General features: G+C 40.0%; 1 protein-coding gene across 3 annotated transcripts; it reads left to right on the top strand.

The window, feature by feature from the left end:
• The first annotated feature begins 454 nt into the window (after positions 1-454).
• On the top strand, positions 455-14,500 carry LOC134220520 (uncharacterized). Of its 3 annotated transcripts, none has more exons than XR_009981938.1 (2): positions 455-946; positions 14,420-14,500. XR_009981938.1 is itself a non-coding variant. In XM_062699595.1 (2 exons), exons 1-2 carry the CDS (start codon positions 2,038-2,040, stop codon positions 4,939-4,941), a joined length of 411 nt encoding a protein of 136 aa, XP_062555579.1. In that variant the 5' UTR covers positions 2,011-2,037; the 3' UTR covers positions 4,942-5,328. The 3 variants fall into 3 exon arrangements, 1 of the variants encoding a protein (XP_062555579.1); XR_009981937.1 differs by lacking the exon at positions 14,420-14,500 and adding an exon at positions 4,874-5,328; XM_062699595.1 differs by lacking the exons at positions 455-946; positions 14,420-14,500 and adding exons at positions 2,011-2,380; positions 4,874-5,328.
• Positions 14,501-15,110: the final 610 nt, after the last annotated feature.

Raw genomic sequence — 15,110 nt, 5'->3', positions numbered from 1 at the left:
AAGCCACGGCCTATCTAGAGAAATATATTACAAGTTAAGAACCCCTGTTTGACATCAGTTTTATGAGAAGTATTTCTCTTCTGAGAATTGAGCAAATGATTAAAGAGCGGGGGATATATATATATGGTCATGCTTTCACTGAAATACAGCAGTAAGTTTTAGACATTCAACAAGACTTGATCTTGTCAGTATACCCTGAAAGAATACCGTCAGTATAACCGTGATCTAAAACAGTGGCGACGAGGATAATAAGTGATTTTTTGTTGTCTCTCGCTTTTGTGCACCAGGATTAATTGTCACAACCGCAGTATTAATTGTACTTTGGCGTGATAGTGCTTTTTTCACATTCTAAGGAATTGTGAGTAGTATAGAGAACAATTATTTTCTTCTATTTGTTGGCCGCCATTTGGAAAAATAATACATTCCTTTTTTTAAACCAACACGAATGCGTTTCTGTAAGCCAATTGACGATACCACAGTCAACTGTGGTAAAAGGCAGTGAAGTTATATGTCGTTTTTTGGATTTTCGTTGGTGTTTGGTGAAGGATTGCAGTTATAACATCAGCTAACTAGTGAGTAGTAAGGTAGAAATACCGTTATTTGTGTGAAGTACCTTTCGGTAAGCGAGTGTCCGCAAATGATTGGCTAGTTCATTCATTTTGTTTTTCTCGTATTTGGCTGTACGGTGCAAAATAAAAAATAAAAGAGGAAGTTAGCTGTTGTTGCCGAAGTGTTGCTGTGTTTTATCAACCGGGAGAAGAAAGCGAGTTGGATTGCTGTTGCTGTTGAATTTGTGGCCATCGTAGTAGCCGCCAGGTTCAGTGGACCAAGTGGACCAGACTGCATGCTGTTGTTGTTGCTGGTTGCCAGATTTTTGCGCTGTGTGGATTTTTTGTTTGGACTACGGCTCAGATAGAGCTTTTGTTTCGTCGCAGCGTTTAGCCAGGTACGTGTTTTTTTATTCTTTTTCCCTTTCAATATTGGAATTTAGCTTTATTTTTTGTTATAAATTTGCCATTTTCATAGTGCTTTTCTTTGTATTTTTTTTTCTTTTGTTCATTGTTTGACAAATAAGAATGGCGATGTCCACAACCGCAGAACCGTATATTCCTGGCACAGTTCCCTTCTCACAATACCTTGAACAATTGGAATGGCAGTTTTTGCATAATAATTACAATGAGGATCGTTATAAAACATCTTTTCTTGCTGTATGTGGAACTGAAGTATTCACGCAGCTCAAGCTTTTGTTCCCGGGGAACAATTTTAAAGAATTGTCTTATAAACAATTAACTGATGCATTGAAATCGAGGTTTGATAAAAAGGATTCGGATGTAATACATACATATAGATTTTGGACGCGGAGGCAAACTCAAAATGAAAAATCTGAGGATTTTGTCCTTTCTATCAAACAGCTTGCAGAGCGCTGTGATTTTGGCGCTTTTAAAGAGCGAGCCATTCGCGATGCTTTGGTAATAGGAGTGTATGATCGTCAATTACAAAAAAAGCTTTTCGATGAGGAAAATTTAACAGCCGAAAGGGCTGAAAAGCTCATTGTAAACCAGGAGTTATCCTCCGATAGAACCCGATTCATTGACAGAGATGATGAAAGGAGGGGAAGTGTGATCGCAAGGTTGGGCCGTCGAGCTGTGCGCTCACCAGAAAAAAAAAGCATTTAGGAATAGAAGTTGGAGTACAAATAGGAACGACAACCATTCTTTTTCTCCTAGGGACAGAAGTCGAGATAGGAACTCTGGTAGAACATATGTTTGCTCTTTTTGCAATAAGAGAGGGCACACAAAAAAGTTTTGTTACCGTCTTAAAAGGAAGAGCCCTAGGAAAAATCGTTCCGAAGTAAAGTTCATTGACTCTCCTAATCCTCCGGTTGCATCACATACTTCAGGGCTTTTCAAAAGGCTAAAAGCAGAGATGAGTTTAGATTCGGAAGAAGAAGACTCGCCATGCATGATGATCTCCTCTAGACAAAGAACCAATGAACCTTGTTATGCTGAAGTGGTAGTTGAAAACTGTAGAATTTCAATGGAAGTGGATTGCGGTTCCGCTGAAAGCGTGATATCAGAAGCATTTTACCAACAAAATTTCAGGAGCTGCCCAATTGAGTTATGTAAGAAAAGATTGTTTGTGATCGACGGTAATAAATTGGATATCTTAGGAAAAATCGTTGTGGTAGCACGGATAAACGGTACGGAATTGAAGCTGTTTTTGATTGTATTACGATGTGAGAAAGATTTTGTCCCGCTGATGGGACGAACATGGTTGGATCTTTTCTACAAAGGCTGGAGGAGCGTATTTACTCATTCAGCCGCACCGAGCCATCGAGTGAACTCATTGACAGGGGATGCAACAGTAGAGGAGATAAAGAGTAAGTTCCCAGTTTGTTTCGATAGAGATTTATCCAAGCCGATAGTTGGTTTTGAGGGAAACTTGATTCTTAAAGACGATACACCGGTGTTCAGGAAAGCTTATGAAGTGCCTTTGAGATTACGGCCAAAAGTAATCGAACATTTAAACTCATTGGAGAAGGATGGTATAATCACACCGGTTGGAGCGAGTGAATGGGCTTCACCGGTCGTAGTGGTGTTAAAGAAAGATCAAAGCATAAGACTGGTTATAGATTGCAAAGTATCTATAAACAAACTAATAATCCCTAATACCTATCCTTTACCAGTACCACAAGATTTGTTTGCTACTTTATCAGGCTCAAGGGTGTTTTGTACTTTAGATTTGGCTGGAGCTTATTCGCAACTTTTATTATCCAAGCGCTCCCGGAAGTTTATGGTGATCAACACCATAAAGGGTTTGTATGTGTATAATAGGCTTCCACAAGGAGCATCATCTAGTGCTGCCATCTTTCAAAGAGTCATGGACCAGATCTTACAGGGTTTGGAAAATGTTTCGTGCTATCTGGATGACGTTCTTATATCCGGGAAAAATCTGGAAGACTGTAAGAAAAAGCTTTATTTAGTACTTGATAGATTATCGAGGGCTAATATAAAAGTAAACATAAAAAAATGCAAATTTTTTGTTAATGAGCTGCCATATTTGGGTCACATTTTAACTAAAGATGGCCTTCTTCCTTGCTTTGACAAAATAAGTACTATTAGTGAAGCAAAAGCTCCACGAAATGTTACTGAATTGAAAGCATTTTTGGGGCTCATTACATATTATTCGAAATTTATACCAAATTTATCAGCTAGATTAAGAGTGCTGCACGAACTTTTGAAAAAAGGTATTAAATATGAATGGAGTCCAGATTGCGATAAAGTTTTTAGCCAATGTAAACAGTTCCTTTTGAAACCCCATGTTTTGGAGTATTTCGACCCTGATAAGCCAGTAGTAGTAGTGTCCGATGCTTGTAATTATGGTTTAGGTGGCGTAATAGCGCATGTTATTGATGGGGAAGAACGGCCTATTTGCTTCACATCTTTTTCTCTGAATGAAGCGCAAAAAAAATATCCAATTCTCCATTTGGAGGCGCTTGCGGTAGTCAGCACGGTAAAAAAGTTCCATAAATATCTGTATGGAAAAAATTTACCATTTTCACGGACCATAACCCACTCATTCGCATTTTTGGTAAAGATGGGAGAAATTCAATGTCAGTTACTAGGTTGCAGAGATACGTATTTGAGCTCTCCATTTATGAATACGATATAATATACAGGCCATCTTCAAGAATGGGTAACGCCGATTTTGTTCCCGTTTTCCGCTGGATCAGGAAGTACCCAGAGAACTGGATCGAGTTTACGTAAAATCTTTAAACTTCACTGACGATTTCCCTATTGACTATAAGAAAATTGCGCTAGAAACTAAACATGATGATTTCCTCGTAAAGATTATATATTTCCTACGAAATGGCTGGCCAGAGCGTCTAGAGAAACGGTTCGTTGATGTCTATTCACATTATCAGGATCTGGAAGAAGTGGAAGGCTGTATTATGTTTCAGGACAGAGTAATTATACCAGAATCTATGAAAAGTATTGTATTGAAACTACTTCATCGAAACCACTCAGGAATGTACAAAATCAAGCAGCTTGCCAGGAGAACCGTATACTGGTTCGGGATGAATGGAGACATAGAAAGCTTTGTTAGATCTTGCAAAATTTGCCATGAAACAACTTTTATCCCTAAACGGCCTCCATACTCAACATGGATTCCAACAAATAAACCTTTTAGCAGGATTCATGCCGACTTTTTTTATTTTGAAAAAAAAGTTTACCTGGTAATAGTAGACAGCAATACGAAATGGATAGAAGTCGAGCTTATGAGATGGGGGACAGACTGTAGAAAGGTGATTAAAGTTTTTATTGGCATTTTCGCAAGATATGGATTGCCAGATGTCCTGGTAACGGACGGAGGACCGCCTTTTAACTCAGATCAGTTTATAATGTTTTTCAAAAGACAAGGAGTATTTGTGATGAAGAGCCCACCATATCACCCTCCAAGCAACGGACAGGCAGAAAGGATGGTGCGTTTAGTGAAAGATGTTTTGAGGAAGTTCCTGCTAGATCCAGAAATCAGGAAATTGGACGAGGATGAACGGATATTTTACTTTCTTATGAATTACAGAAACATATGTTTGGGAAAGGATGGAAGTTTTCCCTCAGAACGTTTGCTATCATATAAGCCAAAGACAACACTTGATTTAATTAACCCTAAAAATAGTTATAAGCAACATCTAACTCAATTGCATGATGAGAAACGGGACGTACTGCTAACAGATACAGACTTTACAGCTAATCTGTTTGCTAAATTACGGAAAGGTGATCGGATTTACTACAAAAACACAAACAAAACAGATATTCGTCAATGGCTACCAGCGGAGTTTTTAATGCATATTTCTCCCAATATATTACAGATCTCGCTGGGCGGACGAGTCCTTTCGGCGCACAGGCGCCAAATCAAAGTTCCACCGGATTCTCGTAGAAATTTGCATAACCGTTTGGTTTTTCACGAGAACAAGTCCGGTGATTCAGCGCAATTTTCGAATAACGGCAACAGCAGTTTTAGTGGTCCAGTTTGTCGTGATGAAGGAGTAATGGCAGCAAAATCGGATTATTTCGGCTATGCAGCCGACTCGTTTTTGTTCGGGGAAAGTTCAGTTCCGCAAGGCAACATTCGGAGAGACAAGCCACCCAGTAAGAGACGAAGAGAAGAAGAAGAAGAAGAGGGGGACGACTCCGACTCCGATTTTTATGGCTTTGCGGCTGATTCCCTCATTTTCGAACCGGTTCCTGCTTTCGAAGAATCCTCTACAAATGGATTTTCAGATGCAGAAGAACCTTTCAGAAGAAGTAAACGTAAACCTAAGAAGCGAAGAAAAATGATTTTTATATTACTAGTTTAGCTTAAGATAATTTAGCAAGTGAAATTTCGAATTGTTATACTTAGAAAATGTGATGAATTACGTTCGCTTTCAAAGAATTTGTGATAATTTCAAGCTTCTAAAGGGATGAGAAGTTGTAATAGCTAGTTAAGAACCCTGTTTGACATCAGTTTTATGAGAAGTATTTCTCTTCTGAGAATTGAGCAAATGATTAAAGAGCGGGGGATATATATATATGGTCATGCTTTCACTGAAATACAGCAGTAAGTTTTAGACATTCAACAAGACTTGATCTTGTCAGTATACCCTGAAAGAATACCGTCAGTATAACCGTGATCTAAAACACGGAATATCTCCATATTCGTTTTAAGATTGGTTTAGGAATTCCTTGACAAATCAGAATCCTTCGGCGATTTGCTACGTAATTCTTTGAAGATTTAATTCGGAGTCTCTCGACGTTTTGCAAATGATCTGCGTTGGGATCTCTAGACGATAAGGAATCCGGTCGACGATTAGCTTCGGAATCCCGCGAAGAATTGCTTCAGCATCATTCGACGTTTCGTTTCGGAATACATCGACGGTTAGCTTCAGAATTTTTCATAGATTTTGTTCAGAGTTTGCTTCGAAGTCCTTCGACGGATTGCTTCGGAATCCTTCGACGATATGCGTCTTCATCCCTGGAACATTGCTCATGAAATACCTGGAACCATCATATTGGAATTCCTGGAGGGTTTTCGACGAAATCCCTGGAATATTCCCCTTCAAATTCCTGAAATATTCCCGTCGAAATTCCTGGAGGGTGAAGGATCCCTGGTACATTCTCGTCGGAGTCCTTGAAATTTTTCCGTTGGAATTCCTGAAGCATTCCCTTCGAAATCTCTCTTCAAGATGCCTGGAGGCTCCCATCGGTATTCTTGAAGGATTCATGTCCAAATATATATATATTCCCGTCGGGGTTCCTGGAACATTCCAGTCAGGATCACTAAAGGATTCTCATCAGAATTTTCGGATCTTGGGAGAATCTCGGAAAGTCGCACTATTTTTTTTTTTTTTTCATTTGAGATAGATAGAATATTTATGAAGTATGCAAATATATCCACTGCCTGACGCTAGTCGAGCGCAATTAAACACAGACTGTGAGTTGTTGCTCACACGTGCACACGTGCACGTGCTTGAGAAAAGAGAATAATATGAATGAGTGTGATGGATCCGCAATTGCCTTAGGTGGTTGGACTGCATTTGTCACATTACCGCTGATAACTTGATGAGATGTTAAAATGTTCGAGAATTTTCAAAAAGAGGGTAAATTTCAAGAAAAAATATAAAGGGGCTATAGCCCCCCCTAGGCATCAGAGGTAGTTACGCCAATGTATATGGAATATTGTACATTGTAAATTTTCTTATCGAACTAATTTGGAATTAGCAAATATGATGCAAAGATTGTCTGAAGGAAATGGGAAGGAACTACAAAGCGGTGCTAAGTTGTCAAATTTTTGTTGCCACCAATCGAGCGAATGCCGACGGCACTAACACCAAGCCGTAGTCTATGAAAAATAAACACTGCAGTGAGTGAGAATTTTCTGAAACGCACAAAGTTTGGATAATACAAGAAACAACTGTTTCTGCTCAGCACAGAGTTTCTTCTACCAACATAATTATTTATCTGCATATTTCGCGTAAGGAATAAAGTGAAAACACTACATATTTACGGATTTGGTGTATTTTTGTTCGTTGCGATCTTTAATTTATTATGTGCTTTTGACACCACTCTCTCTTGTAAAAACGGTAAACAATACAAATTTTTACAAATACCACCACAATTTATAATAGTATATGAGCATTTTGACATTGGAGTATAAATTTATGCGCCAAAAAAGAGGGTACTGTCATACTTGCCAAACTCCATATGAAAAAAATCCGTTGTCCCCCTCTGGTATAATGAGTATTTCTTCCAAGAGGCGGCACTAGTCAGCAGTTATGTTTGAGTATTTTGTTCCATGTAAGGGCCGATGCCCACGTAGCGTTTTTTCAACGCTGCGTGCACACGGCGTTAAAAGGACGCATGTGTGCATCGGGAAAAAGCGGTAATGCAGCGTCGCCGCACCGATGCACACCTGCGTTTTTTTAACGCCACGTGCACGCAGCGTTGAAAAAACGCTACGTGAGCATCGGACCTAAGATCTCATGTATTTTGAGGCGTAGTATTTTTGGCAAACATGAATGTTGCGGTAGGTCCAAAGGTTTTCTTCTCATTCAACTTGCGCTGGTGATGCAAATGATGCGTTTACAGAATATGTTTAGGTTACTAAGTAAACCCTGGAGCTAAGGCATTTTGATCTACGCGCGTAACCAAAAGTAAGCCAGTCTCTTTCAAATATAGTACTTACTCTTAGCGATAAAAAGAATAAAATGCGTTCACAGTATATGTTTTTGGCATTCCAAGAATTCCCTGGAGTTAAGGCCTTTGGGTCTACACGAAAAACAAAAGGTCAGCCAGTCGGTTTCAAATATGCTACATGCTCTTGATGATAAAATAAATAAAATGCGTTCACAGTATATGTTCTTAGCCAACCAAGAATTCCCTGGAGTTAAGGTCTTTGGGTCTACAGGCGTAACCGAAGATCAGGTAGTTTGTTTTAAATATGGTACTTGCTCTTATTGATAAGTTGATTAGAATGCGTTTACATTATACAGATCCCATTCGATTTTGGCAACGCGTTCCGAACATTTATGTTACCAAAATCGAATGGGATCTGTATGTTCTTGGTAGTTTAAGAACTTCCTGGAATTAAGGCCTTTGGGTCTACACGCATGAATAAACCTTACGAATGAGTATTTACCTTATAATTTACATTCGCCCAGCTTAAAAAAAATTAAATAGAAAACTATAATGCCAAAACTTCAACGCATCCAATTTGTAATAATATCATAACATTACAGCTTTCTATTTTTTACAAGCTGAATGAATGCCAATAGGACATGGCCAAAGGTGCTGGTTGAAAGAGATGGCGCCACAACATTTGTAGTAAAATTAATTTTCTTGTATGGACAAATCGCCCGTTCTCACTAACTACGCATCACAGCGATATGTGACCTAGGTAGAAAAGCTACAAATAATTTTCTGATTTTTTATACCCTCATTGCATTTTGCAACTTTAAACAATAAATGAGATCTGATTACAGCTCCATACTAAACTCGAGCGATTTACTACAAATTTCTTTATGACTGCTCTCCACCTAGAGTGTACAAAAGTAACATTCATAACTTACGCCATTCAACGACAGTTGTCACTGCTGTATATGCAAAATCACATTGATATAAATACGCAGCATCGCCACCTCTCGCGTGATAGTGTCAATATCGCAATTTATACCAGCAGGTGTACTAGTGTTGTTGGAAAGATTTGAAAGGGCCTCCAGCGGATTTTTAGCTAGAATGCCACTGGTCTCGTCCTATTATTATGTAAACTAGTTTATTTGTGGACGCAATAGCGCCCGTGGCAAGTGTTTTTTTTTTTTTCAATTTTCAAGAGTGGTAGATTCTTTTCTGCATTTAAAAAAAATCAAAATTTTCAACGTCTGTTGTCTGTGATTTTTTGTATCAAATGCTGCGTCTGGTTGTCTAAGGTTGTCACAGGTTTTGTTTTCTGCATCTGATAGTAAAAAAGAATTGAAGTGTCAAATATTTTATTTTTTGTGAGAATATCCCCGCGTGCTGCGTCTGGTTGGCTAGTCACCGGACAGACAAACAGGGCTATTATATATATGACAAGGCTATTATATATATGATACTCATTACTATCTCTTTAACCCAAATTCTTGTATTCCAAGAATCTCATCGTCAACCTAGGGTATATGTATGTTATGAACACATTATTTCCAATGAATTACTAGAAGTATGTACCGGCTTTGTATTACTAGGAGTATGTGTCATATCTGAACTATGCTGACAGGTCTTTTGTTCGCGTGTAGACTCAAAGCCCTTGACTCGAGGGATTCCTTGAATGACCAAGAAAATATTTTGTGAACGCACTCTAATATAAATAGCATCTAGAAAATTCTTAACTCCAGGCCTTCTCCATGGCCATGAATATATACGGTGAACTGATCATATTTTTTTCTTTATATCATCAAGAACATGTAGTGTAACATGAAACAGATTGGCTTATCTTCGTTTACGTGTGTAGACTTAAAGGACTTAACTTCAGGGAATTCTTGAATGACCAAGAACATGAACAGTGTACACATTCTGAACATAGTAATACTAAGAGTATGTACCATATTTGAAACAGGCTGATTGATCTTCGATTGCCTGTGTAGACCCAAAGGCCCTAATTCCAGGGATTTCTTGGATAGCCGAGAACATATACTGTGAACGCATTTAAATCTAGGTATAACTAAGAGTATCTACCATATTTGGTGACACTTATAGATTCAAAGGCCTCCAGAGATTTGTCGGATTATCTAGAACATATACTGTGTACGCATATTTTTTATCACTAAGAGTAAGAGCATGGCGCATATTTAAAATAGATTGGCTGAACTTTGGTTACACCTGTAGACCCAAAAGCCTTAACCCCAGAGAATTATTTGATAGCCAATAAAATAACCTGGGAACACATTCTAACCATAGTAACACTAATGCTACGTTTTGACAGGGCAAGTGAATTGAACAACTCAGTTGAATTCAATTGACGTGCCAAAAGTTGAACATGTTCAATAGGGTGGCTCAAAAAACACTTTTTCATTTTTTTTATAGGCCGCCTTGCAGTTGGACGGCATGCGTAGGTATAATAATTTATCTAGGTACTTATCTAGGCACATTTACTACGTTGCTTACTTCTACTCGCTTGTTGCACTCCATGCTTAGGTATAAACTTGAAGAGCCAGGAGCTACCATTTCCTTGATCTTTATTCAACAACCGCGTTTGTACCTGTCGGTAGATTTCCAAGCTCCATCAGCTGTCCATCAAGTTTCCACGGAGAAGAGACATTTCTTAAAATTTTAATGTTTGATGTCGTAATTGAATGATTTTCCTGATATACATGTTCAGCTACCACACCACACCACAAGGTGCCCGCCCACCTATGGTCAATCTTAGGTAACGTCCTAAAAGATGATTAATTTATCTTTCGTAACATTCCAAAAAACCGGAATTGTCCATATAGTTATACCAATTTTAATTTCGGGTCAATATGACCCCAGAGCACAGACAACGTTAGTTTTTTGGAGCACAGACAGAAGGTTAAATTAGGAATAGGATACTCTCAGGATTCGCAAGAAAATTCCTCCGTCCTTCCAAATATTCTCCCAGGATTTGTCAACGGATTCTCCCCAGATACGCGGAAAGATCCTCCCATGATTCGCAAAAGTATCCTTCCAAGATTCGCGAACCCAGGATTCGTGAAAGGAGTTTCCCAGGATTCGCGAGAGGATCCTCTCAGGTTTCGCGAAACGATCCTTCTAAGATTCGCGATCCTCCCATGAATTTCGAAAGGATCTTCCCAATATTCTCGAAAGGATGCTTCCAGGAATCGCAAAGTGATCCTCCAGGATGCGCGAAAAAATTCTCCCAAGATTTCTCGAAAGGATACTCTCTGGATTCACAAGAAGATCCTCTCAGGATTGTAGAAAGACTAGAGATTTGCGAAAGGATTCGCGAAAGGATCCTCCCAGGAATTGTGAAAGGATTCTCCCAGAGTTTGCGATAGGATTCTCTCTGGATTTTTGGAAGGATTCTTCAAAACTTCGCGAAAGGATCTTCCCATGATTCGTGAAAGAAGCCTTGCAGGATTTGCGTAGGGATTCACCCAGGATTCATGAGCCGATCCTTTCAGGATTTGCGAGCCGATCCTCCCAGGATGTGCGAAAGGATTCTCCCAGGTATTGCCAAGGAAATCTCCTAGGATTTGCGATAAAATGCTCCCAAGATTTCGCAAAAGGAATCGCAAAACGATTCTTCAATATTCGCTAAAGGATTCTCAAAGGATCCTCCCAGGATTCGCGAAAGGATTTTCCCTGGAATCGCAAAAAGATTCTCTTAGTATTTGCGGAAGGGTCCTCCCAAGATTCGTAAAACGCTTCTCCCATGATTCCCGAAAGAATTTTCCCAAGATTCGTAAAAGAATCCTTTCCAGATTTGCGAAAGGATCGTCCTAGGATTCGCAAAAGGAGCCTCCTAGGAATTGCGACAGAATCCTTCCAGTATTCGCAAGAGGATCCTCACAGGAATCGGTAAAAGATTCCCCTAGGATTTGCCAAAGAATTTTCCCAGGATACGCGGAAGGACCCTTGCATGATTCGCGAAAGTATCCTTCCAAGATTCGCGAAAGAGGTTTCCCAGGATTCGCGAGAGAATACTCTCAGGGTTCGCGAAATAATTATCCTAGGGTTCGCAAAACGATTCTCTCTGGATTCGTGAAGGATCTTATCAAGATTCAGGGAAGGTTTCTCCCAGGATGTGCAAAAGGATACTCCCAGGATTCACGAATTAATCCTTCCAGGCTTCGCAAAAGGATCCTTCCAAGATTTGCGGAAGGATAGCTCTGGATTCGCGAAAGGATCCTCCCAGGATTCGGGGAAGAATACTTCCAACATTCGCGAATTAATCCTTCTAGGATTCGTGAAAAGATTCTCCAAGGAATCGCCAGGATTTGTGAGAGGATCCTCCCAGGATTCGCAAAATTTTACTTTAAGGATTCACTAGAGAAAATATATTCCCAGGATTCGCGAAAGGATCCTTCCAAGATTTGCGGAAGGATAGCTCTGGATTCGCGAAAGGATCCTCCCAGGATTCGTGGAAGAATACTTCCAACATTCGCGAATTAATCCTTCTAGGATTCGCGAAAAGATTCTCTACGGAATCGCCAGGATTTGTTAGAGGATCCTCCCAGGATTCGCAAAATTTTACTTTAAGGATTCACTAAAGAAAATATACTCCCAGGATTCGCAAAAGGATCCTCACTGGATTCGTAAAAGGATTCGCAAAAGCCTTCTTCCATCAAATAGATTTTCTCAGAATTAACAAAATAATTCACCCAGGATTCATGAGCCGATCCTTTCAGGATTTGCGAGCCGATCCTCCCAGGATGTGCGAAAGGATTCTCCCAGGTATGGCCAAGGAAATCTCCTAGGATTTGCGATAAAATGCTCCCAAGATTTCGCAAAAGGAATCGCAAAACGATTCTTCAATATTCGCTAAAGGATTCTCAAAAGGATCCTCCCAGGATTCGCGAAAGGATTTTCCCTGGAATCGCAAAAAGATTCTCTTAGTATTTGCGGAAGGGTCCTCCCAAGATTCGTAAAACGCTTCTCCCATGATTCCCGAAAGAATTTTCCCAAGATTTGTAAAAGAATCCTTTCCAGATTTGCGAAAGGATCGTCCTAGGATTCGCAAAAGGAGCCTCCTAGGAATTGCGACAGAATCCTTCCAGTATTCGCAAGAGGATCCTCACAGGAATCGGTAAAAGATTCCCCTAGGATTTGCCAAAGAATTTTCCCAGGATACGCGGAAGGATCCTTGCATGATTCGCGAAACTATCCTTCCAAGATTCGCGAAAGAGGTTTCCCAGGATTCACGAGAGAATACTCTCAGGGTTCGCGAAATAATTATCATAGGGTTCGCAAAACGATTCTCTCTGGATTCGTGAAGGATCTTATCAAGATTCAGGGAAGGTTTCTCCCAGGATGTGCAAAAGGATACTCCCAGAATTCACGAATTAATCCTTCCAGGCTTCGCAAAAGGATCCTTCCAAGATTTGCGGAAGGATAGCTCTGGATTCGCGAAAGGATTCGTGGAAGAATACTTCCAACATTCGCGAATTAATCCTTCTAGGATTCGCGAAAAGATTCTCCAAGGAATCGCCAGGATTTGTGAGAGGATCCTCCCAGGATTCGCAAAATTTTACTCCAAGGATTCGCTAAAGAAAATATATTCCCAGGATTCGCGAAAGGATCCTTCCAAGATTTGCGGAAGGATAGCTCTGGATTCGCGAAAGGATCCTCCCAGGATTCGTGGAAGAATACTTCCAACATTCGCGAATTAATCCTTCTAGGATTCGCGAAAAGATTCTCTACGGAATCGCCAGGATTTGTGAGAGGATCCTCCCAGGATTCGCAAAATTTTACTTTAAGGATTCACTAAAGAAAATATACTCCCAGGATTCGCGAAAGGATCCTCACTGGATTCGTAAAAGGATTCGCAAAAGCCTTCTTCCATCAAATAGATTTTCTCAGAATTAACAAAATAATTCTCCCAGGATTCGGTGAAGGATTCTCGAACGAATCCTTCCAAGATTCGCGAAATAATTGTACCAAGATTCGTGAAAGGGATTTTACCAAGATTTGCGAGAAGATCCTCCCAGGATTCGCAAAATTTTACTCCAAAGATTCGCTAAAGAAAGGATTTTCTCAGGATTCGCGAAAGGATTCTCTGAGAATTCGCAGAAAGCTTCGCCCAAGATTCGCGAAAGGGTTCTCCAACGATTCTTGAAAGTATACTTCCAGGAATCGCAAGAGGATCCTCCCAGGAATCGCGAAAGGATCTTTTCAGTATTTTCAAAAGTATCCTTCCAGGAATCGCAAAAGGATTCCCCCAGGATTTGCCAAAGAATCCTCCCAGGATTCATGAAAGGATCCTTCCATGATTCGCAAAAGTATCTTTCCAAGATTCGCGAAAGAATACTCCTAGGATTCGTGGAAGTGTTTTCTCAGGATTTGCGAAAGGATTCTCCTAGGGTTCGTAAAAGGATCTTCCCAGGATTCATGAAAAGATTCTTGAAAGGATACTGTCAGGATTCGTGAAAGGATCCTCCCAAGTTTCGCGCAAGGATTCTTCCAGAATTTTCGAAAGGAAACTTTAAAGATTTGCGATAGGATTCGCGAAAGATTTCTCCCAATGTTCCCAATGAGAATTCATTTATTAATTTGATACCAGCAAAATAACTTTTGGGAATTCTGGGTAGAATCCTTAGAGAATCTTTTTCATTTCATTGGCATTACATACCCCAATGGGACATTATCACTTTTCAGCTTAATAGTTATTTCATCCATTTCACAGTTATTATATTATATTACAGTTGTTATCTGCGAGGCTTGTCAGCCAAGTTACCATGCTGGTTAAGATAAACGCAATGTTCAGGGAATCCTAGACTAGACCGGTAATCGATCGCACGGCTAAGGAAGGCCCCTCGTATACAATACAGAATACCTGCAGAAAACCCGAAGTGACTTTGTCCATCATTTCCCTGAGTACTCTGCAAAAGCAACTAACTCAGAAATTAAGCGAGTAGTCTACGAGTAGCAGCAGTTTTAGTGCCGGTGAAGAGGGAAGCAAAGCGATGAAAGCCAAACGGATGAAGAAAGGTCGCTGGATTTAAACCGTGAATAAGACGTTGGTCCACGAAGCTGGCTACACCTACTTGAGGCAACGCTGAGGTGTTGTTCGGATACTTACTGCGGATAACGTAAGAGTAAAAAATATAGTTGATGTAAAAATTCGTAACGTTGTACCTCAATTATCTTTATCTAATTCACAGAAAACCCCAGCTGATTATCTTTGGGATGTGTGTGGGAGTCATCTGGCAGCATAAATAACTACGTGTGCTAAGGCACATTTCAAAAACCCTCGAGGACAAGGATTACAAATCCTTGATCGCAACACCGTATATGGGGCATTACGCCAGAACATTTCGGTATCGTGAAACCGTGGCGGAAAAATCGACGCATTGCAACTGATGGTAAGAAACTCCCAAAACTTAATGGAAAACT

The sequence above is a fragment of the Armigeres subalbatus genome, chromosome 3 (assembly GCF_024139115.2).
Source record: "Armigeres subalbatus isolate Guangzhou_Male chromosome 3, GZ_Asu_2, whole genome shotgun sequence".
In the NCBI taxonomy this organism is placed as follows: Eukaryota; Metazoa; Arthropoda; class Insecta; order Diptera; family Culicidae; genus Armigeres; species Armigeres subalbatus.
This window is presented reverse-complemented; position numbering and strand designations above follow the sequence as displayed.

Coding starts and splice junctions, on each gene's coding strand:
- LOC134220520 (XM_062699595.1), top strand. CDS start 2,038: ATGGAAGTGGATTGCGGTTCCGCTGAAAGCGTGATATCAGAAGCATTT. Junction 2,381..4,873: donor AACAGTAGAGGAGATAAAGA/GTAAGTTCCCAG, acceptor AATATATTACAG/ATCTCGCTGGGCGGACGAGT.